The sequence below is a fragment of the Schistocerca nitens genome, chromosome 5 (genome assembly GCF_023898315.1).
Source record: "Schistocerca nitens isolate TAMUIC-IGC-003100 chromosome 5, iqSchNite1.1, whole genome shotgun sequence".
Taxonomy (NCBI): Eukaryota; Metazoa; Arthropoda; class Insecta; order Orthoptera; family Acrididae; genus Schistocerca; species Schistocerca nitens.
In genome coordinates this window covers 371,718,643-371,744,702 of record NC_064618.1, presented here as the reverse complement: position 1 = coordinate 371,744,702, position 26,060 = coordinate 371,718,643, and the positions used below count along the sequence as shown (strand labels likewise).

The following is a 26,060-nucleotide window of genomic DNA, read 5'->3' as shown; positions in this document are numbered from 1 at the left end:
AAGATCACTGTATCTAGTAATAGACGGAAAATCATTGAGTAAAACAGAAATGATAGAAGTGATATCTGGTATTTGCAAGGAAGTGTTAGACACTCCTCTGTTCCTGATCTAATAAAAGATTTAGGAAACAATCTGAGGATAAAACACGGGAATTTTTGAGAATTCCAGTAATTTTGTATTGTTTTGGTTATGTATTAAATTTTTGTAATTTTGATTGGTAAGAACTTACACTTTAACAAAGAATTTTACTTTAGTCTGCTATTGCAGCAATAAAACAAAAAGGAGAAAATACCACCAAAATAAAACTTAAGTTGCAAAGAAAATGTGCCATTTACAACAGCAAAAAAAAAAAAGTGCACACACAAGTGCTTGCCGACAGCAAAATTCTTTAGGACAGACTGTGCAGTACTTTGTAACAACAAACTGCTTTCGATGAACATGATGTCACAACTGTTTACATTTTCAACCAGTCATGGGAAAATATTCTGAATGGTGGTGTGATAAGTGTTGCTTTTAAACTAAATTTCCTTTCACACAGATGAATTTTGTTATATGTGGGAATGTATGACGATTTTATTAAATCGGTGTGTTAGCCCTCTTTTGAAACTTTACACTTTGAGGACCAGCCATTGGGAAAATTTCAGGCTCGGAAGACTCGACATTTACGCCATTATTTAAAATTTTATGACACATTTGTGTTTGCTATATCTTAAAAGGTCACACATCCAAAAAAAGACAAAGTTTCAAGCTTAGTTTTTCATACTTATTTTAGTTCTTTCATTGAGTACAAATTATGTAATAATGATGGCATAAAGTATAATTATCATTCAAAAACAAGTGTGACGTGCATTCTTAAGCAATTTTACATGCAATCAACTTTTCTACGGAGGAGTCGAAATGCTCTAAAGAACATGTATTCAGCCAGGTAACCTACGAAATTTTCAGTGCACAGCCTGAAATTTATAATTGTGCTTGTCAGAAATATTCAGTTGTTACAATTTTAAGCTTTGCCCGTAGCATCCGGCCTAATAACACCCTTAGAAAAAAACAGCAAAAAATATTTTGATTACTTTAAACCATAAACATTTCCAGTTTGTGTGTTAGCACAACTTCATAGTTGCGTTGCTATTAGCTGACCACACAAGCTTGATTTCAGAGCTTTAGAAGCTACTGTGTTGTATTTGGTGAAATTCATATTTATACATTCATAATATGAAAACACACTATGTACATGTTGTTACGCTTTCGAGATACTTCCAAAATGTGCTGTTATTTTGCTAGGTTTCATTTCATAAAGTGCTGGGAAGTTCTATGCCAATGTATAAACCTTTACCATTCAAAGGGTCAATAATTTTTACAGTTCTGAGGGAAAGTATATTTTCTCTTCATGTGGAAAAATATACTTTCACCTGGGGCATAGAGTATTGTCAATCAGGGGAAAGAGTATTTTTAAAGTGTTAGAAAATCTTTTCTGAAGATACTTGTCTGGAGTGTTGCATTATATGGAACCAAAAAGCGGATGATTAACAGCACAGTCAGGAAGAGAATAAAAGTATTTAAAATACAGCAGTGCAGAAGAAAGCTGACAATTACCTGGGTAAACTAGATAATTAATGGGAACGCACTGAATCAAGTCAGGGGGGAAAAGAAATTTATGGCACAATTAATAATTATTGACAGCCAGTTTTCAGATGGAGGCCCGTAATCAGTCAATAGGCTAAGTTTGGAAACTAAAAGTTCTAAGAAATCAGTTTAGAGAATGGGAGATATTATTGAGAAATGTGTAATGGTAGAGACAGGAAAACAAATTGTTATCGTTAATGAGGGTAATTAATGTAGTTAGCAGTACTATGGTGGTCATTCAATCGTAGTCGGTCTACATGAGATGAAGTTAGACAATCTTTATTCACTGTGATACTACTTGTACATTTGCTACAGTAATGATAATGATAGTAATAATGGAAAATAGCCACACAATTTAATGTGTTTTGGAGACCTTAAGATTGGACGCACTTCTGTCATCCATAAAAATTACCAAATGAATGGGTCATAATGTGGTAAATAAGTAGGCTGAGAAAAGACAAAGAAATATTAACACTATTAATTGGATATCTTTATGTTTTCAAAATTTGTAAGAATGTTGAAGATGTGATACTGTTTCCTACATTGTCATCTGTTAGGTTTCAGTTAGAACTCCACATTTTGGGAAGAAGTCTCACTTAAGATTGCCATTCCAGAGCTAATGCCAGACAGATCTGGGACAGTGATGGAATGTTAACATGTCCTATTTACTTGCAGCAGTATTACTCGATCGTCACTGCACCGCGTGTCAAGGATATTTCGAATGCTTACCTTGTACAAGGTGGTGTTATAGTCTTGACTGCTGCTGTGCCTGTAGTTGCTTCCCTGAAGAGAAGACTACCATTGGGTGTTCACTGGTCTCTTTCTGGTATTGATAGAGCTGCATGTACCATCAAGATGGAGCAGAAACAAGAAAGTAATTTCAAGAATGAGGAGGAGGAAGGAATTTTAGAAGCTTTTAAAAGAGGATACTTTAATTTTAAAAGGCAATATTCATCTGACAGTGATGTAAAAAGTAACATGGAAAAAGTTCATCCTAATAGCAGACTGTGTGTAGCAGGAGTCTACAGGATTTGTGTAGTGCTCAGTAAGTGAAGTTGTCCTGAGTTACAAAGCTATTTTTCAAGAATGGAAGGCACTATAAATGGAGCTGTGGAAATGTGGGAGGAAATTCTCAGGAATGGATAGGTACTGTAGATAGATAGGTAGACCTTTCACTCCATATATGGGGGGCCTGCACGCCCCCCCCCCCCCCCCTCCCCCGCTCCCCTTGTCGACTCGACTGAATTGAGTTATCGAGTAGTTGTATTTTCCTGTGTAGCACGTGCTTAGGTCTGTTGAGGTCTGTTGAACACACACCCTGACATTGATTGCCCTATTGATGATGTAATTAACCAATTCGCCAGGAAGAATAGGCACATTGAATTCATCATTTGAGGAAGACAATCACAATTGTAATTTTTTTATATCATAAGATGGCATTGTCTTGTGTATGTGTATAATTAGTTTAAATAAAACTTTCTTGAACTTTGCATGTGACTTGATAACTTTTTGTTATGGCAAACTTAAAGATAGCTCAAGATATCTTTAGCGTCTCCTCCTTGAGGTTTTTCTGTATCCGCCATTGCACCCTGTAACTACATAGTGAGATCTTCCAAGATGTAGAACATCATAACAACAAAAATACATATACGTGATATATATTTACATACCAAAGCTCCTTCCATAGATACTGTGTGAAATGGTCCTGAAGAATGTGGAGTGAGTAAATATCTCTGAAATACATTTCATTGCTAAGGTTTGGACAAGATTGTGGAAAGACTGGTGACTGAAAGTAGGGATTCAAAGGGACTGTATAACAAAAGTACTAAGTCGTTATCGGTCAAATAAAAGGTGTGAGAAAGGTGTGAGAGGTCTACAGGCAACTTCCCTGTTTTGACAATTGTCTTACGACAGGTGTGCAGCTTACTTTTGATGCTTTTTGAAACTTTTATTGTCAAGCCTGTCAGTGAGTGTGATCGTAGATTACTTGAACAGCACAGGTTCTGAGATTTTGGAACTCTTGGTGTGACAGTAAAGGTGGACACACTATAACATTACACCATTAACATTGATATCCATTCTCAAAAATTTCATTAGCAAAAGGTCAGGTTGGTACTATACACCAGAGAATAAATGTGTCATTTATGTCATTTACAAAGCCATACCTGTATATCAGAGAGAAAATATGTCTGTTAATGATTACAACTGTAGCAGATGTTCTCATTGATGATGAGTATCAACAGAAACTTGTATTATTGGTTTCCTCATGCCCTCAAAGGACACTAGTCCAAGTTTGAAAACCGATAAACTGCCTACATTTGAATGAGTTTTGTCTTGGAATAGGCGAGTTTTCATGTATAGTGAATCAGTTTACAATAAAAGTGACATGCTGCTGAACTTCAAAAGGAGCGTGTTGTGATATATAATGCACATGCGAAAAAATACACTGTGCGGTAGTTTTGTGACCTTTCTATGGTCAGCCTAAGTCAACACACATTTAGTGTGTGCTGAAATAGTTGCAAATAATTCGTGAATCTGATTTAGGTGAGAAATAATGGCAACACGTCACTAAAAAGTGAACTCCATTTTAAATGGTTGTGGTGATGATGGGCAGCTTATGTGTTACAAACTGAAGGTTTATAATACTATCAAAAATTTTCTTGTAAGGAAGGACATATTTTACAGCAGAGGAAAATGCATCATCATCATCTTTCCTCAAAGTTACAGCCGTACCACATACAGTTCTGTGCATTTATACTATATGTGCTGCCAGTGTAAGAAAGGGTCATAACCAGAGTATTTTCTAGCACACTGAAAATTGTTTTTGGATTCAAAGGAAATAGATTATTTGCTACTGTGCTATGAGTAGAAACCTTGCTGTTGACATTCTGAAATAGGGCATAGCTTCAGGTCGCTCACAAGTATTTTATTTGGGTTTATCGGATTTGTAAATGTACTCTACTGCCTTTGGATTGTTAATTTCTTGCTTGGTATTATATTAATCCATTTTCAATTATTTCATGTAATTTACTAAAATATTATAATAAAAATATTCACACACACACACACACACACACACACACACACACACACACACACACACACACAACTTGTTTTGCACGTACCAAATGTGAATTACCTCGACAGTATTTTGTTGTTCTGAAGTACGTACAACATGTCTTTTCAGGTAATGTTGAGAAGGAAAATCAGAAGGTTTCCACACCAACAGGTACTGTGAACCGCACCATTGTGGATAAGCCAGAAGTCTCTGTTCGGAGAACCCGTAGTTTTGAAGCTGATGAGAAGTGAGTTGTTGTTCATTGTTGTGCATCTGTAGCTTTATTTAACATTGGTTGAAATGGGTCTCTCTCTCTCTCTCTCTCTCTCTCTCTCTCTCTCTCTCTCTCTCTCACACACACACACACACACACAATATATAGACTGTAATTTTTACAATGCCCTGCCAATAGATTTGGGAAGTGTAGATATATTTGCAAGCTCTGATTCTTTGCTTTGATATATTATTTTTATTTGTTTTAGTTGTTGCATCACATTTCATTATACAGTAAAGCTGTCCCACATGTTTGCCCTTGAACATTGGTTTTATTACATTGCAGTTGTTGGAGTTCTGAAATTGCATGTTTTAGTCAAATATTGTAACTACACAAAATAACATTATTATGCACAGAGGTCCTCACAATATGATTTTAACTCTGATAACTGTTGCCAAGGAAATTATAATATAGTTTGACAATACAAAGTAGATTCTTATTTTTGAAAATTGTCTGTCATACTGGATTTTGATTTCCTATTACTACACCTAAATCCACATCTACTTACACATACACACTGTGCAAGCCCCTGTACAGTGTGTGACAGAGGGTACCTAGTATTGTTGCTGGTCATTTCCTTTCCTGTTCCACTCACAAAGAGAAAAAAGGATGGACAACTGCCTTGATGACCCATATGAAAAATGTGTGTTGGCGGCAGTAGAATCGTTGTGCAATTAGCTTCAGGTGTTGGTTATCTAAATTTTCTCAATAGTATTCCACTGAAAGAACATCGCCTTCCCTCCAGGGATTCCCATTACAGTTCCCATAGCATCTCTAATACTTACGTGTTGTTCAAACATACTGGTGACATATCTAGCAGCCTGTGTCTGAATTGCCTCGATGTCTTCCTGTAATCTGACACTTCAGCAATACTCAAGACTAGGTTGCACTAGCATCCTATATGCTGTCTCCTTTGCAGATGAACCACACTTCCTTAAAATTCTCTCAATAAGTCAGTCAACCATTTGCTTTCCCTACCACAACCCTCACATGCTTGTTCCATGTCATATCACTTTGCAACGTTACATCCAGATATTTAAATGACATGACCATCTCAAGCAGTGCACTACTAATACTGTATCTGAAGATTGAGTTTCTTTTTCCTACTCGTCTGCATAACTTACATTTTTATACAGTTATAGCTAGCTGTCATTCATCACACCAATAAGACATTTTGTCTAAGTAGTATTGTATCTTCCTTCAAATTCCTCATTGAAGGCACCTTCCCAGACACACCAGAAACATCAGCAAAGAAATTCAGATTGCTGCCCATCCTATCTGCCATTTCATTTATATACATACAAAATAATAACGGTCCTATCAGACTTCCCTGGAGCACTCCTGATAATACCTTTGTCTCCGATGAACACTCATTATCGATGGCTTTCTGGGTTTTATTACTTATGAAGCCTTTCGAGCCATTCATGCATCTGGGACCTACCTTCATTAACAGTCTGCAGTGGAGCACTGTGACAAAAGATTTCCGGAAATCTAGAAAGATGGAATCTGCTGATTTCCCTTCATCTATAGGTAGCAGTGTATGATGGTAGAAAAGGGCAAGCTGAGTTCCGCCCGAGCAATGCTTTCTAAAACTGTGCTGATATGTGAACATAAGCTTTTTGATCTCAAGAAAATTTATTATATTCAAACTGGGAATATGTTGAAGGATTCTGCAGTAAACCGATATGAGGGATATTAGTCTGTAATTTTGTGGGTCCATTCTTTTGCCCTTCTTTTATACAGGAGTCGTGTGCACTTTTTTCGATTGACTGGGCTATAGTTTTGCGATAAATGCGAGCATAGGGGGCCGGCTGCATAGAGTGCTCTTTGTGAAACTGAATTGGGGTTCCATCTGGACCTGGCAACTAATTTTTTTGAAACTTGTTCTGTGGTTTCTCTACACTAGGGATGCATATTACTATGTCATTCGTATGAGAGTCTGTTCGATGGTCAAACAGCAGTATATTTGTAAGATTTTTCTGTGTGAATCTTTCCTTAAACATGAAATTTTGAAACCTTAGCTTTGATTTTGGTATATTCAACTGTCGCAACAGAGAGGTCAACGAATGACTCGATATGAAGCCTTAGACCCACTTAGCGATTTTACACTCATGTTCAGAAAAAACAAAACACCTTGAATGACTAGAGATGGGATGTTCATATTCACAGGGTATGTACAGTCTTGGGCATAAAAACTGACCGCTGGCCGGCCGCCACAGAGACTTAAGTCTGAGTCATGAACATAAGGTGGCCAATAAAACTGATCGCCTCTGAAAATGCAGTCTGACCATCTCCACAATCTGGCAACACTGCAAGTTGCGGAAGTGTCAAGAGGAAGTGTTGTCTACTTCAGAGATGTTGTCGTGATGCGTGAGCCCATAATCTAGTGGTAATCGTAGTGCATTCTAAATTTATAGTCACGTGTACATGTCCAATGTGTTCTTTACACCTCCCCCCCCTCCCCCCTCTGGCCCTCATCTAAAGTTATGAGTCTGATTGAACATCGAAGATAATTCGCTTCACATTCTACCCACCAGTAATAACAAATATTTCCAGAAACAATTCCGCAGGGCAGCTCGTGGCTGCGTCGTGATCAGAACAGCTTACGCTCGAGTGTTCCCTCGCACTGCTGCAGCTACCAGCCACTGACCAGACACCACCTGGCACCTGAAATTGGGCACCGCCCAGGTGAAAGTGGCGCCATGCTGTCAGTGTTTTTATCAACTGTCGTTTTCGAATTTGAAATTCTAGTTATTATCTTGCAGTTAAGCATTGGATTTTGCATACTTGAAAATCATGAACTATAGTTACGGTCTGTAAAATTGGGTCACAAGTGGAAAAAGGTGTAACATCTGCAACACAATATTTACTTTTGGTGTAATAGAGGCAGCTCAAAAGAATATGACTGTGCGTGGAGTGAGCACTAATGTGAAAAATACGCCACAAAAAGATATTCTTGTTTCAACAAAGATCGTTCTGAAATAAATGATTTTCCACACTAAGGAAGTCACGACTACTGACATAGGTGATGGATTACCATTTAATCATCATGCGACATTTGCATTCAACAGGCAAGGTTCAGAAGTCTGGTATAGGAGTACTGTATGGTGTATTCGATACAACAAAAATCAACAGAGTTACTATTACTGCAGATTTGCTTGAATGCCATCAGGTCGCTCATTTAGCATTCCTATGCAATACTGTTACTGGTGACTAGTTATGATGCCTTTATCGCCAGCATGAGTAACATAGAAGTAAATATCCTTGGAGTAGTGAAGCAACTTAAATCACTTAATAAAAGCAAGTCTTCTGGTCCAGACTGTATACCAATTAGGAGCCTTTCGGAGTATGCTGATGCATTAGCTCCATACTTACCAATCTCATACAACCGTTCGCTCGATGAAAGATCCATACCCAAAGACTGGAAAGGTGCCCAGGTTACATCAATATTCAAAAAAGGTAGTAGGAGTAATCCGCTAAATTACAGGCCCATATAATTAACGTTGATATGCAGCAGGATTTTGGAACGTATATTGTGTTCAAACATTGTGAATTACCTAGAAGAACACTGTCTATTGATGCACAGTCAATATGGGTTTAGAAAACATTGTTCTTGTGAAACACAACTAGCTCTTTATTCAGATGAAGTGTTGAGTGCAATTGACAAGGGATTTCAGATCGATTCCGTATTTCTGGAATTCCGGAAGGCTTTTGACACTACCACACGAGTGGCTTGAAGAGAAATTGTATGCTTATGGAACATCGTCTCAGTTATGTGACTGGATTTGTGATTTCCTGTCAGAGAGGTCACAGTTTGTAGTAACTGACAGAAAGTCAGAGTAAAACAGAAGTGATTTCTGGCGTTCCTCAAGGTAATGTTATAGGCCCTTTGCTGTTTCTTATCTATGTAAATTATTTGGGAGACAATCTGAGCAGCCGTCTTAGGTTGTTTGCAGATGACACTGTCATTTATTGACTAATAAAGTCATCAGAAGATCAAAACTAAATTGCAAAACAATTTAGAAAAGATATCTGAATGGTGTGAAAATTGGCACTTGACCCTAAATAACGAAAAGTGAGAGATCATCCACATGAGTGCTAAAAGGAATTTGTTAAACTTCGGTTACACAAAAAATCAGTCTAACCTAAAAGCCTTAAATTCAAGTAAATACCTTGGTATTACAATTACAAATAACTTAAATTGGAAGAAACACATAGAAAATGTTGCGGGGAAGGCTAACCAAAGACTGTGTTTTATTGGCAAGATACTTAGAAAATGTAACAGATCTACTAAGGAGACTGCCTACTCTATGCTTGTCCAACCTCTTCTAGAATACTGTTGTGTGCTGTGGAATCCTTACCAGATAGGACGGACAGAGTACATCGAAAAAGTTCAAAAAGGGGCAGCATGTTTTGTATTATCGTGAAATATGGGAGAGTGCTGGACATCATTTTCGTTGCGACGGAATCTTCTCACGAAATTCCTATCACCAACTTTCTCCTCAGAATGTGAAAATATTTTGTTGACACTGACCTACATAGGGAGAAACAATCACCAAGATAAAATAAGGGAAATCTTTCCGTGTGCTTTACGAGATTGGAATAATAGAGAATTGTGAAGGTGGTTCGATGAACTCTCTACCAGGCACTTAAATGTGATTTGCAGAGTATCCATGTAGATGCAGATGTAGAAGAAGAAATGAAAGGCTGAGCTCTACCAAAAGATGTAAACTCAAGAAAAGAGTAGTATGAACATAATATTTTCCATCAGATAGTTCCAAAAGTGTGTTTTGCACTACGAATTCTTCCCCAAGGGTGTGTCCATCACAGCTGGAATTTGTTCCCAACAATTGAAACGCCTTAGGTCACGCTGTAAGAAAAATTGACCAATAAAACTACATCACATGTGCTACTGCATGATAACATACTCCGTTGATTTAAGAAACAAAACTATCCAGGAGACTGATCGGGAATTCATCTCTCGGGCACTCATCTCTCTGATCGTGTACTTGGGAACTTTTACCTTTCCCGCTCTTGATTGATCAACCATCAAGGCAGTTCGTTTATAGACAAAAATGCTCTTCAAACTAGACAGCTTTAATGTCATCGTTAGAACCAGTAGGTGTCTACAGGTGTAGAAATTGTAAACTGCTTTAGCATTGTCAGATTGTTTTAGATATTGTGAAAGAATATACTGTTGCTGATTAATTTCTCTTTGATGATTACTGTTGTGTTCAGTAAACTAATGGAAAATGCAGTTAAAATATTCACTGTTCTAATATAAATTACATACAACATGCTACCTAAACATCACGACGGCAGTCTGTCTTAGTAAAGCATTAAGTGTCTGTTAGACGATTGTGCTTATTTTGACACAAATTAGTAAGATATTACTGACTTTTGACTTTGAAAAGGTCTGTATTTACTTCATGTCATGTATCATACTCAAGTATTATGAAAATGTGGTAGTTCATAGATAAAATTATGTATTCACAACAACAAAAAATGTCGGCAGAAAACAAAAGTGGTATTATGAATGTTGCAGTACCATGAAGGTGTTTGCTCTGACACTAAGGGGTATTGAAAGTAGCAAGACAAATTTTGTTAGAGTGTTTATGGTTCTGGAGCATAATATGAAACCAGATTCTTATCGTGGGCCCTAGTGGAAATGCAAAAAGCAGGGAGCTCTCCAGTCTTTTGTCCAACAGTGTGTTCCCTTTCATGCATTACTACCACTCGCATATTCTTAGAGACATGTGAGCATAAAGTTCTTCAATAGAATGAGCTTTCTTATTCTGCTATTTATGATATGGAAAAATGCAACAAAGAAGAGTTCCCCTAGAGCATTGAAGATATTTGCACATGTCTGTGTTCAGGAATGACTGCCACCTGCCACAACTCTTTACAGAATTCATGCTGCAGGCAACACAACTGTCAGTGCACATCAGTCTTCATTCAGTAAGTCGTCAGGAGACAGAAGGAAATGTCAAATTGAGGTCGCTTTCAAAGTCATATTCAGTCCAAAGTGAGGTGTTATTAAGGTAGGCGAGTGTTCTAGCGTTTACTCTTTGAAAGTTGCCATATGACTATTCTGATAGTCAAAAGAACCTGTTAGTGTGAAACCATTGGGAACTAAATTAAGGTCAGACTGCAAGAACTTGAGACAATATGTAGACTCTTCCCTTCACTGGGTAACATCTTATTGTTATTTAGGATTCTCTCTGCCCTAGGCGTAATGCAAATTGAACTTCATGACGTGCTCTCTGCTATTCTTGACAAACTTCAGCAAATTGTAATCACTGTAACAAGTGGGGGGTGGTGGTGGTGGTGGTGGTGGTGGTGGTGGTATGCTGTTGAACTGCTTAAGTAATGTTAATAGTGGCACACATAATCTAGCACTGACTACGTAACTAAAGGTAGTGTGGTGGCGTTGTCACTTCTCTTTATTTGGCATTAGCTTGAGGAATCTGATTTAACGAACATAGTTCTCCATTCATGATCTGCTAATGATACAGTATGACTACAGAGATCAGCGTGCGGGCATTACATTAATTGTGCAGTGAATTGTATGACAAATATTACCATCAGCTGTGCAACTGAAATGACTTGCTACACAGGTACTCTACGTTGCACTTGGTTAAGTGATCAGTTCGCTGCAATCCTGCATCTACGTTCATAAATACTTGTATACTGACCATTCATTAAAAAAACTAAACTACTCCCAAACAGGACATGAAGGCCTAACAGTACCGACCAGCCGTTGTCTCATCCTCAGCTCATGCGCATCACTGGATGCATATATGGAAGGGCGTGTGGTCAGCACACTGCTCTCCCAGCCCTATGTCAGTTTCTGAGACCAGAGCCACTACTTCTCAACCAAGTAGCTCCTCAGGTTGCCTCACAAGGGCTGAATGCACCCCACTTACTAACAGCGCTCGGCAGACCGGATGGTCAACCATTCAAGTGCTAGCCCAGCTCGACAGCGCTTAACTTTGGTGATCTGATGGGAACCGGTGTTACCACTGCAGCAAGGCCGTTGGCTACTGACTATTCATTATTTGAGTAAATATACACTACAATCTGATTTGCATGTATATAACATGGGTTACTGCTGTAACAGAGCAATGACTGGGGAATGGATTCTGTTGAAGTCCTGTTACATTGATGGCAAGACAAATGTTTGCAGATCACCTGTATTGCCTCAAAAAAAAAAAAAAAAAAAAAAAATTGCATATTAAATATCTAAGGACAGACATCCACAATGTCACAGGGCATTTAAATACAGCAGTGGCGGCAGATGAAAATTTGTGCTCACCCAGGGTTCGAACCTGGATGTCCTGCATAGTATGCAGACGCACTGATCATTGCACTATCGGGACACAACAGCCAAGATGCCTGCAGGACCTACCTATACACTCTCCTCACCAGATGCAAATTCTCATATTTGCTGCATAACACATACTCCCACCCCTCCCCCATTATTTCATTCACTTGCTGCTACACTGTCACTGTATTCCCGTGATGGTTTGAACAATGTTATGCATCTAACACTGAAAACTGGCCTGGCGAGACCTGAATAGTTATCCAGCATGTTTCAGAAGGAATACTAAATATTGTAGGAGGTGGTAGTATAGACAAATTGCAGAAAAAAATGACATATAACATGTCTGCTTTTTATTGAGTACATACAGCTGAGTTCAGTGTATTTTCGTTTAGTTTGTTGGTCCTTACAGGATCCCATTGTCTACACTTTCTTGAAAATGTGCTTCCAGCATTATTGGAAGAGGTTCCTTAGGCTACAAGAATGCGTATGTTCCTCCAGAGTGACAAGGGCTCCTGCACATTCTAGTCGTCAGGTGGAACATCGTGCAAACCCAACATTTCCCGGAAGATGGGATCAGTAGATACGGGCACTTTTCTTGGCCACTAATGTTCCCAGACCTTATCCCTTTCGATTTTTGCCTGTGGGGATGTTTGAAAGGCGAAGTCTACAAAGAAAAAATAAACCCAAGAGGCAATTTGATCGTTTGGCTTATGAATAGTGCAGCCCTTGTAAAAGATCGCAAAGACGACCTCAGAAGAGCTACAAGTGGTGTTTTAAGGAGAAGTCAGAAGTGCATTGAAGTTGGTGGGGGAATTTTTGAAAATCAGCTTTGAACGTCCTCATTTGAGTTTGTTAGGGTTAGGTACTAACAGCTGTATCTTTGTACTCAATAAAATGTGGACACATTTATATGGAATTTTTATGCAGTTTGTCTATACTACCAACTGCTAAAATATCTGCTGTTCCTCCTAAACCACCCTGCATAAGCATATATGTGTGGTGTTTGTTCTTTCGAACACGTCTGAAAGAGAACACACCATGAATCCGGGTTCAAATCTGGTCAGGCACAAATTTTCATCTGCCACCGTAGCTGTATTTTGATGCACTGTGACAGCCTGAACATCTGACCTTTGATATTTAATTGATTAACAAGGCTGTCTGTTTTTATTGGTAGTGTCTGTTCTTTCGGGCATGTCCGAAAGCGCGCGCGCGCACACACACACACACACACACACACACACACACACACACACACACACACACACACACACACTTCTATCTTAAGTGCTATTCAGAAAATGTGATAGTGACAGACTGGAGCTGCATTAACCTACTCATTTCACTAGACATACTACAGCAACGAATGAATGCTCACATTCTTAATACCTCAATGGATGTGCTACTGCAACTGTAACCAAAGATTCAAATCCCGCTGGAAAAGTATATTTCAAGTCGGACGGTTTTGCTCCTCCTCTACTGTCATTGAAAATGATCACAACGAAATTAAGCATAGGAATTCTACGAAACCCTTGAGTTCATATTGTGTTACTGTGCAGACGAAGAAAGTAGTTTTTCACAATTATCAGATGACAGATGGAGTTTGTCAGAGTCCACTAATTATGACTGCATTATTAATTGTTTTGAATATTAGAGCTGGAAGAATAGAAACATCAGAGTTTTGCAGGATGGAATATTCCAATTCACCTTAAGTCTTCACGTTTTGAGCAGCGGCAGAATATCAGTCAGAAATGCTGACAACAAGAATTGAGAGGTTATCCCTGTTTCCTGGCGGGTGAGCCAATGACAGTGATCTCAATAATAATATTGTATAGCAAAGATACGTTACCAACTCAACCACTGGAGAAGGTCCAAAATTGTGAATTGCGTCTGGTGAACAGGCTTTCGAGGTTTCGGTCCGATTCGGACAACAAAACACAAATAATTGTCGCATTTATTAATTTATGACATTTTGTTTGCACTCAGTGCACCGATGTATTACAAGTAATGAGGATATTCTGGCCCGTGCCAACCACAACTTTGAGACTAAGGTATAGTCACTTAAGAGGTCAGTCACAGAACACGTCAGCTGGTATCCTTCCTGGTAGTATAACTGAAACTTAGCAACAATGCAGAATATGTTTGGCAACTCCGTGACCGACTAATTACTTCCTCGATGGCACAGATCTATCCTGCTAAATTCACTTGATATTATCATGTCATTTCAATGAAATGATAATTAAATGGACACCCTAGCTGCAAACAGGCGTTGATGTACTTCATTGGGGACATGTTGAAAATGTGTGCCCCGACCGGGACTCGAACCCGGGATCTCCTGCTTACATGGCAGACGCTCTATCCATCTGAGCCACCGAGGACACAGATGAATAGCGCGACTGCAGGGATTTATCCCTTGCACGCTCCCCGTGAGATCCACATTCCCAACATGTCAACACCACTACGTTCGCAGTGCGCCTAATAGATGTTTGCCCATCATACTCATTACTCGTGGCAGATTAATCTACCAAGTCCCGTACGAGTTCGGGCATAGAGTGTGCGTTCGCACAAGAAGGTCAATGGCCGGAAAGCCATAATTTAACTATATATGACGGTAGTATCTGTTCCCGAAAGAACAGTTACCGTGGATGACCATGCAGCTTGCTAGAAATGAAATGATAATTAAATGGACACCCTAGCTGCAAACAGGGTGTCCATTTAATTATCATTTCATTTCTAGCAAGCTGCATGGTCATCCACGGTAACTGTTCTTTCGGGAACAGATACTACAGTCATATACATGTCATTTCAGTTGGATAATGTGAGTGACTTTCTCTTGAGGTATAAGAATATCGATAAATGCTTTAGAGTCCACAAAAGTCATTCCACACAGGAAATATAACTACTCCCGCCTCTTATTTTGCATTTTGTCTGTCATTGGGGCTACTGGGTCAATAAGTAAGACACATCTGCTGCACCTCTTCGCTAGCTCCAAGGTAACATGCTTACTTAACAGATGCAAGCTGATTTTGTTCGCCTTTCAAGACTTGCTGAAAGCCAGATTTTGAATTCTTTTGTAGCAGAGCTTAAAGCAGGCATATAGAAACTCTATAAAGAAATCGCAAGACAACGCTCGGGCAAAATTCGTCTTGCTACTTTCAATACCCCTTAGTGTCAGAGCAAAAACTTTATGGTACTGCAAACTTGACAATGCCACTTTTGTTTTCTGCCAAAAAAATTTTTGTTGTTGTGAATACATAATTTTATCTATGAACTGCCACATTTTCATAATACTTGAGAATGATATGGGACATGAAGTAAATACAGACCTTCTCAAAGTTAAAAGTCGGTAATATCCTACTAATTTGTGTCAAAATAAGCACAATCATCTAACAGACACTTAATGCTTTACTAAGATAGACTGCCGTCGTGATGTTTAGGTAGCACGTTGTATTTAATTTATATTAGGACAGTGAATATTTTAACTGCATTTTCCATTAGTTTATTGAACACAACAGTAATCATCAAAGAGAAATTAATCAGCAACAGTATATTCTTTCACAATATCTAAAACAATCTGATAATGCTAAAGCAGTTTACAATTTATATGCCTTCAGAAACCTACTGGTGCTAACAATGTCATGAAACCAGTGTACTTTGAAGAGCATTTTCATCTATAAACGAATTGCCATGAAGGTTGATCACTCAAGAGCAGGAAAGTAAAAGTTCCCAAGTAAACAATCAGAGGGACAAGTGCCTGAGATATGAATTCCCTATCAGTCACTTGGATAGTTTTGTTTCTCAAATCAACAAAGTGCGTTATCATGCAGTAGCACATGTGATGTAGTTTTATCAGTCGATTTTTCTTACAGTGTGACCAAAAGGTGTTTCAGTTGTTGGGAACAAATTCCAGTTGTGATGGACACATCCTTGTGGAAGAATTCGTAGTGTAAAACACACTTTTGGAACTACCAGATGGGAAATATTATGTTCACACTACTCTTTGCTTGAGTTTGTCTTTTGGCAGAGTTCAACCTTTCATTTCTTCTTGGGAATTAAATGATAAAGGCATCGTAACTCGTCGCCAGTAACAGTATTGCATAGGAATGCTCAATGAGCGACCTGATGACGTTCAATAATAGTCACTCTGTTGATTTTTGTTGTATCGAATACTGCATGCAGTACTCCTACACCAGACATCCATATCTTGTCTGTTGACTGCAAATGTTGCATGGTGATTAAAATGGTAATCCGTTACTTGTATCAGTAGTTGAGACTTCTTTAGTGTGGAAAATCATTTATTCTAGAACAGTCTTTGTTGAAATAAGAATATCTTTTTGTGGAATATTTTTCCCATAAGTACTCACTCCACGCACAGTCAAAATCGTTTGAGCTGCCTCCTCTGCATTCACCCCTCTATTACCCCAAAAGTAAATATTGAGTTGGAGATGTTACACCTTTTCCACTTGTGACCCAATTTCACAACACTTAACTGTAGTTCATGATTTTCAAGTGTACAAAATCCAATGCTTAACTGCAAGATGATAACTATAACTTCAAATTCGAAAATGACAGTTGATAAATACACTGACAGCATCGTGCCGCCTTCACCTGGACAGCGCCTGATTTCAGGCGCCATGTGTCGTCTGGCCAGTGGCTGCTGCAGCGTGAGGAAACGCTCGAGTATAGGCTGCTCTGATCGCGACACAGCCACAAGCTGCACTGCAGAATTGTTTCTGGAAGTATTTGTTATTACTGGCAGGTAGAATGTGAAGCGAATTATCTTCGATGTTCAGTCAGACTCATACTCATAACTTTACATGAGAGCTGGAGATCACATTGGATGTGAACATGTGACTATAAGTTTAAAATGCATGATGATTACCACTAGATCATGGGCTCACACAACACGACATCATCTCGGAAGTAGACAACACTTCCTCCTGACACTTCCGCGTCTTGCAGTGTTGCCAGGTTGTGCAGTGTTGCCAGGTTGTGCAGTGTTGCCAGGTTGTGCAGTGTTGCCAGGTTGTGCGTTGTCAGGGGCAGTCAGTTTTATTGGCCACCTTAAGCGAACAACTCGGACTTAGTCTCTGTGACTGGCCTGCCGGCAGTCAGTTTCTATGTCTAAGACTTTACATTGGCATGTTCTGCAGAAATGATTAGCATTTGAACCAAATCAGGCCACAGGTTCAAGGTCAACAGAGATATCACAGTGTAACACCATTGATCAGTAAAATGTGCCTGCGGCTCTCGTCACTCTAAAGCGAAGGTAATGGATCAGAGTGACGTGAGTAGATGTGTAGGATGCCTTACAGATGTATGTGCGAACCGTACCTTCAAATCGGTTATATTAAGAGGGTGCAATAATGGCATGTGAGGAAGTGCTGCATCCATCCAGGAAAATACTGCTCATGTGGGACGAAGTGTTTCAGCAGTGCAACAGGTGTATGTAGAATGGTTCATGGAAGGCTATAAAATGTAGCGATAAGGGGCCGGCCCCACCACCCAGATCATCCCCCCAAGAAGATGGACTTCTCATCCAAATGGCACTGCAGAACAGATTTGTGCCCTACTCAGCTGTGTCACAACAGTGTAACAATGTAACACATCATACACTATCAGGACTGACAGTCCTTTGCCATTTATTATGCCATAGGTTATGTGCGCATCATCCACTTATCCGCCTACCTTTGATGAATGTGCAGAAACAGGCTAGACGGCAGTAGTATATGGAATGACATCACTGGGGACAAAAGTGGTATCAGATAGTGTTTTTGAACAAATCCAGATTATACTAGTTTGAAAATGATGACCACATTTTGTTTTGCTGCAGACGGGGGGGAGTGACATTACATTGGCTGGATTCACGCAAGAGATACTGGGCCAGCTCTTGCGTGAATCCAGCCAATGTAATGCCACTCCCCCGTCTGCTCAGCCGTCATTTCACCCTATCCCACACATTTTTGGTTGGTAACAAGTCAAATGAACTGGCAGGGCAAGGCAAAAGGCTGACACCACAAATGAACTTCGGAACTAAGTGAATGCAGCATGGATGGCTATACCACAAGACACCATTTGCTCCTTATAAGCATTGATTCCATCATGCAGGGACAAGTTATTGGGGCTCATGGTGGACCCTGTGCATACTAGGCAACAGCACACATGCTGAACAGAGGTGTACATAGGACCAGAATTTTCTCAGTTTCTCAGCCAGACCTAATGCTTAAGGTGTGATTGAGGTAGTTGTTGTATGCTTCATGCATAGATCGTTTCACAGACATACTAGCCCGGGGACTGGGTGTTTGTGTTCTCCTCATTTTATCATCATCATCATCATTTGTGACAGTGGCAAGATTGGACTACATAAAAATAAGTCTATGTAAAAATTGGGACTTTGTACGGGCGCTGATGAACGCGTAGTTGAGTGTCCCACAAACCAAACATCACTGCCACCATCACAGACACACTAATCTTAATGACCTCTGCCTGTTGTCATTTGCACGTTCTCGTGTGAATAAAAAATGCAACAGCCTGTGCTTCCTCAGTGTTATCTGAATTTCATTTTTGAACTATGGAGGCTGTCCTTAATCCAGTTATTAGGCACAATAGTGCTCTGGACAATGATTTACAATCTGTTTAAATGTGCATTAATTCCTCTACATCCATCTTGCTGGAACTAAATGATGTCAGTTCATCGACTAAGTAAGGGGGGTATCACCTGCTTGTCTGCTTGTTATAGCAGAAACACACTCCAAGCCTTTTTCTTTGATTTATTAACATTTGTAACCATAGTCGCTATAATGACATGAGGATCACAAATCTCAGTCTCTATACAAGTTTCCAGCCTTTTTGTAGCTACAAGGTCTAAGATATTTCCATTACATGTGGCTTGCCAATCTAGTTGCTCAAGACACGTTTTCAGAAAATATGTTCAAAAGTACTTTGCAAGACTGACTTGCTGTACACCGTCCCACCATCCTCTCCACACCCATCCCGCACAATGAATCCATATATGTATCAGTCTGCACATGGTAGATTAAATGGCAATGTAGGAAAAGATATATTGCTACTTACTGTAAATATAACACATTAAGTTGCAGATAGGCACTATTAAAAGACAAAACAAAAGCTTTTGGCCAAAATGCCATTTGGTTGTTGCCAGAGTGACACTGTGGCTTGAGCTGCTGTAGTTGAGCGGTTTTGTGTCTTTCAATTGTGCCTGTCTGTAACTTATCTTTATGGTAAGTAGCAATCTATCTTTACATTCCTGATATTCCTTCCTGGAATTTCCTTGGTAGATTAAAGTCATCTCCAGTTAGTACTACAGCATGGTCTGGGTATTTATGCACTACTGACTGTAGACTTCCTTTGAATGACTCTAAAACTGTCGCAGCACAATCAAGTGGCTGGTAAAAGTTCCAACAGTTAACTTATAACAGTATTGTGAAAAGGAAAGTTGCTACTCACCATGTAGTGGAGATGTTGAGTTGCAGATAAGCACAACAGTACGACTGTCACAAATATAGCTATCAGCCAGTAAGGCCTTTATCCAAGTTAGACGGCAAACACACACAAACCCACTCACGAACACATGACTGCAGTATTCGGCAACTGAGGCCACACTGTGAGCAGCAACACTAGTGTATGATGGGAGTGGCAACTGGGTGGGGGTAAGGAGGAGGCTGGGGCGGGGAGGGGAAGGGATAGTAGGGTATGGGTGGCAGGCAGTGACATACTGTTGGGAGCATGCAGCGATGAGGTGCAAAGAGGGTAGGGCACCTATGTGCTCACAGGAGGTTAGACAGAGAGCAGCGGAGAGCTGAAAACCAGAGAAGTAAAAAAACAGGTTGCGGTGGAGGAATGAAGGCTGTGTAGTGCTGGAATGGGAATAGAGAAGGGGCTGGATGGGAGAGTACAATGATTAACGAAGTTTGAGGCCGGGAGGGTTACGGGAATGTAGGATATATTGCAGGAAAAGTTCCCACCTGCACAATTCAGAAAAGCTGGCATTGGTGGGAAGGATCCATCAACAGTTAGCTAGGTTACACCTAGACGTGTTACGTGCAATCTGATAACTTCGCTGTCACAATCAGTTTCGGCTTCAGTAAAGGTAATTTTCTTGTCAGCTACAGTGAACGCTACCCCTCCTGTGGCTTCTAATCTGTCTTTCTGTTGAATCGCTAAATATCTCAGAAATTTTCTACTTTAGGTTTCAACCAGCTCATTCCCAAGAAAATTTTTGTGCGAGAGCTTTCCTGGATGCCAGTAAATTCAGGAACTTTGTTATAAACACTGCAACAATTTGCTGTTAAAAATTTTGAAAGTCGAAATGTTTTTACTCTGGAAAGTGGTCTGACTTCACTGTTAGCGTGTTGACTGTGGAGTCTTCTTCAGTGTACCTCAAACTATCGCCTAACCTAGAAGAAAGAAAAAAAAAAAAAAAAAAAAAGAACCATGTGCACTCCACAAGTACTCTGCTTCCCAAGTAGCCTTTGTGTAGTGCACCCCGATACTATCAAGAGGAATCCTAACAATCCCCAATCGAAAATGCAGGTATAGAAATCTGCGGCCAAGACTGTCATAGAGTTGACAAAGCATTTGATTTAGACCCTCCATTTGCCTCTAAACCAAAGGACACTCATCAGCTCTTGGAACAGTGCTGCAAATTGCGATCCCTGTTTGCGCTCAGCACACGAAATCAGAAGCCTTCACTATTTCCACAAGCCTGTGCGAACTGATGGTCGCTTCAGAATCCATGTGACAGGCGTTGTTGGTGCCGATGTGAGCCATAATTTGCTAGTGACTGCACACTGCACACTTAATAGCCACATGCGAGATCACCTCCACATCTCAGATAAGGCTCCCCCGGCAGACATTGAGAGTCTAAAATTAGCTTTCTTTCCAGCCCTGAATGCTACCTTCCTAAGGTGCTCCATAATGCACCTAATGTTGTAGCTCCCAATAACTAGTAAACACCTGTCCCCATGTGCCGGCTTGGACCATGTTGAAGGAGTGGTCACCTGTTGACTCACAGGGTGAACAGGCAAAGCCAGACAGCCAGCATCCACATTGCCCATCTGCCTCAAGTGATACGAATGTGTTTCTGCTTGCCACTCACTATTCTGCGAGGGCTGATCATTATGTTTGGTGCACTAGAAAGTGCCTCAACAGCTGAGTTCATGGGCGAAAGAAGTGACACCTTGGGTATCCCATGTGACATGCCAGATTCTCTGACACCGTTACACCATGAGGCAGCAGCCTGAAGGCGGCAGATCATAGCCAAAAGTGTATTCTGCTGTTCGCGAATTGCAGCCAGTTCCTTGTGTGTCCACACCCAGCATGCACATCTCTTGCCCATGCTAGCAGGGCTAACTGAAACAGTAAATTACAAATTTCCAGAATGAGATTTTCACTCTGCAGCGGAGTGTGCGCTGATATGAAACTTCATGGCAGATTAAAACTGTGTGCCCGACAGAGACTCGAACTCGGGACCTTTGCCTTTCGCGGGCAAGTGCCCTACCATCTGAGCTACCGAAGCACAACTCACGCCCGGTACTCACAGCTTGAGCAGGTAGAGCACTTGCCCGCGAAAGGCAAGGGTCCCGAGTTCGAGTCTCGGTCGGGCACACAGTTTTAATCTGCCAGGAAGTTTCAGTAAATTACAAAAGCAGATAGATACCTAGCTATGCAACTTGTTACCCTCCTGATGTGTCACCAATAGGCCATGTTTTCTTGGTGTATTGTGTAGCTGGTTGTTCAAAGAAATGAAAACTGCGCTACAGGCTGCCTGATTTTACACTTGCAGTTAAAAACAAAAGATTAAACCTCTTAAGTAGGAAAACATGAACGAAATTTCAGATTATATTACTGTGAAAACACAGGAAAAACTGAATACAAGACTTGCCACTCTGGAGATGCGAACAGGCAGCAGCAGAGGGCCTAACTGCTTGAAGCAGAACAGAAAGTTGGATCAAAATAGTCCCTTGTATCTATATGTAATAATGTAAAAGTGGTTAACAATTAGTGTAATGTTACTTCCCTTCCGGCAATGCTTTGTATATGCATAAATACAGTCACACTTTTAAACAATGGAAACTACAGGTAGGAATATCGACAATGTGGGAAAAGATAGATTGCTGCTTACTGTAAAGAAGACACGCTAAGTTGCAGACAGGCTCAATAAAAAGATACTTGCATAAAGCTCTCAGCCACAGCCTTTATCAGGAAAAGAGAAACACATACCATTAATACACACAACTAAGCGCATCTCATGCACACGACTGCCATCTCTGGCAGCTCAGACTGGTATGCATTTTGGTCTGAGCTGCCAGAGTTGGTGGTCATGTGTGTGAGATGTGCTTAGCTGTGTGTATGAATGGTATTTGTTTCTCTTTGCTGATGAAGGCTGTGGCCGAGAGCTTTATGTAAGTGTCTTTAACTGTGCCTGTGTGCAACTTAAATGAGTCTTCTTTATGGTAAGTAGCAATCCATCTTTTCATACCTTGTTAATAGTCGCACTTTCGTTTGATTCTACATTGTCCATTTTCCCTTGAAACTGGCTGTGGGACATAGTTCATAGGTGAGCAGTTGTGTAGTTTGTAGGTGAGTTGTTGTGTTATCTTATTCCATTGCCTGTATTTAAATGTTTTCCACAGTTACTTAATTTTAATCCCACAAAGTAAGATTGATTGTATTGTCCATTTTAATAATTTTGCAATTGACATGCTGTTGATTGTGACACCTCGTGGCACCAGTCGTACTTTATTCATACATGAATGTGTGTCATAGTTTAGTAATTACATTTATACAAGACTGAAGATAAATTGTATATCTGTTGCAGGGGGAGAATTTTACAATGCCTATCTATTTTGAATACCTGCTGCCCTTGTATTTTACCAAATCACATCATATATGGATTTGAATTGAAATTATGTGATTGAGACAAAATTTTTAATAGCTGCCAAAGCAACATGATTGCACACCCCTATATGGACTTTTTAGCCTGATATTGTACATGTCTAAACTTCAAATGGCCCTTCGAGGCATGTTGACAAATAGAAATACATACACAAGTGTCTTTGTACTGCTTATGATTGTTGTTGTTGTGGTCTTCAGTCCTGAGACTGGCTTGATGCAGCTCTCCATGCTACTCTATCCTGTGCAAGCTCCTTCATTTCCCAGTACCTACTGCAACCTACATCCTTCTGAATCTGCTTAGTGCATTCATCTCTTGGTCTCCCTCTACGATTTTTACTCTCCACGCTGCCCTCCAATGCTAAATTGGTGATCCCTTGATGCCTCAGAACATGTCCTACCAACCAATCCCTTCTTCTAGTCAAGTTGTGCCACAAACTTCTCTTCTCCCCAATCCTATTCAATACCTCCTCATTAGTTATGTGATAATCTTCAACATTCTTCTGTAGCACCACATTTCGAAAGCTTCTATTCTCTTCTTGTCTAAACTATTTATCGTCCATGTTTCACTTCCATACATGGCTACACTCCATACAAATACTTTCAGAAACGACTTCCTGACACTTAAATCTATACTCGATGTTAACAAATTTCTCTTCTTCAGAAACGCTTTCCTTGCCATTGCCAGTCTAAATTTTATAACCTCTCTACTTCGACCATCATCAGTTATTTTGCTCCCCAAATAGCAAAACTCCTTTACTACTTTAAGTGTCTCATTTCCTAATCTAATTCCCTCAGCATCACCCGACTTAATTCGACTACATTCCATTATCCTCGTTTTTCTTTTGTTGATGTTCATCTTATATCCTCCTTTCAAGACACTGTCCATTCCGTTCAACTGCTCCTCCAAGTCCTTTGCTGTCTCTGACAGAATTACAATGTCATTGGCGAACCTCAAAGTTTGTCATCTTCAACTTTTATAGTCCTGTCTTCCTCAGTTGCGTGTAATGTTACGGTATATTAATAATTTTTACTTATGGACCGTCTGACAGCAACTGAATAAAACACAATTTTAGTGCCATACGCGTTTCGCCATTATTTTCTGCAAGGCATCATCAGTGGCCTGGAATATGTACATATGTTAGCTATTTTATTTACATTTTTGTCATTGTGCCTATAGGTTATAAACAGTTCTGGTGGTTGGTATTTCCTATTAAGTAGTAATGTTTTGAACTGTAATTACAGGTTGCGTGGACAATTTCCTACATAAAACCGCAAATTGGCGTTCATAAGAAGAAGAACAACACCAAAATGCAACAGGTGCGTAATATGTAGGAAATTGTCCACGCAACCTGTAAGTACAGTTCAAAACATTACTACTTAATAGGAAATACCAACCACCAGAACTGTTTATAACCTATAGGCACAATGACAAAAATGTAAATAAAATAGCTAACATATGTACATATTCCAGGCCACTGATGATGCCTTGCAGAAAATGAAGGCGAAACGCGTATGGCACTAAAATTGTGTTTTATTCAGTTGCTGTCAGACGGTCCATAAGTAAAAATTATTAATATACCGTACTCAAAGTTTGTATTTCTTCTCCATGGATTTTAATTCCTACTCCAAATTTTTCTTTTGTTTCCTTTACTGCTTGCTCAATGTACTCAATATACAGATTGAATAACATCGGGGATAGGGTGCAACCCTGTCTCACTGCCTTCCCAACCACTGCTTCCCTTTCATGCCCCTCGACTCTTACAACTGCCATCTGGTTTCTGTACAAATTGTAAATAGCCTTTCGCTCCCTGTATTTTACCCCTGCCACCTTTAGAATTTGAAAGAGAGTTTTCCAGTCAACATTATCAAAAGCTTTCTCTAAGTCTACAACTATGATTGGAAACACAAAATACTCTTGTGAACTTGAATGGAAATGCCAGTTACTTGTATTTCCTTTACCCAGTTAACAATGTAGCGATTTCTCTGATAGAAAGAGTGTTGAGAAAGAAGTTTCCATTAAAAAACCTCATACTTCCCAAGTTAAGAGGTTAGTGCAAAACATTTTTTAGTCGTTCCCACAAATTGCTGTAGATTTGTTGTATAATACATTCCCATTTAGCATGTGGTCTCGGCATTAGACAGTTTTTATGTATTTCAGTCCTTTCACTTTTACTGTTGCCAATATCTTTCCATCCCTTTGACACCATTTTCCTTGGATGTTGGGTCTTAATATCATCATCATTTCTTACTCTGTCCCTGCAAGTATCTTGAACACCTCTGTTTGTTGTCAGATATCTCCCTACATGCTATGCCTGCTTGTAGCTGTTTCTTGACAGAGCAGTTTGGACTCCCCAAAGTGTCGTTTCCATTTTGTTAATTTGTTCCTGTGCAACCAGATTAAATGTACACTTCTATTCCTTGTCATCTCTATCACTCTTTCTCATTCCCTGTAATCTGTAGGCCATTATCATATATTGGCTTAGTAAGGGAATGCTGTCTCACGAATATGCTATCTGTTGTGCGGTATCAAACTTGTACAATGAGTTTCATTTATAAAGTACTACATTTTGCAGCTGGTAGTTGCAGAAAACGATTTAATTATAGCTTAAAAAACCGCAACGGTGTTAAATATATGAAATTTGTGAAAAAGCAAAAAACATTTAACTTCAGTATTATGAAAACAGTAGATTGTTGCTCACCGTTGAGCTGCAGATACACACGGAAGCTCTAAATGTATAGCAGTCCTTTTTGTTGGGCCTGTCTGTGACTCAACGTCTCCTTTGTATGGGTGGTGTGTAGCAGTCCATCCTTGGCATAATTTTGTTGTTGTTCCATCCTGGACTTTCCATTGTTTAATATTTAACTTC

General features: G+C 39.7%; 1 protein-coding gene across 6 annotated transcripts in view; it reads left to right on the top strand.

Annotated features, from left to right (window-relative positions):
- LOC126260807 (protein phosphatase 1 regulatory subunit 12A) overlaps positions 1–26,060 on the top strand; it is a 350,453-nt gene that overhangs the window by 181,141 nt on the left and 143,252 nt on the right. For all 6 annotated transcript variants that reach the window (XM_049958170.1, XM_049958169.1, XM_049958171.1 and 3 more), the window contains one exon: positions 4,811–4,928. In XM_049958170.1, coding sequence (XP_049814127.1) covers positions 4,811–4,928 — 118 coding nt within the window. The remainder of the gene's footprint in view (positions 1–4,810; positions 4,929–26,060) is intronic.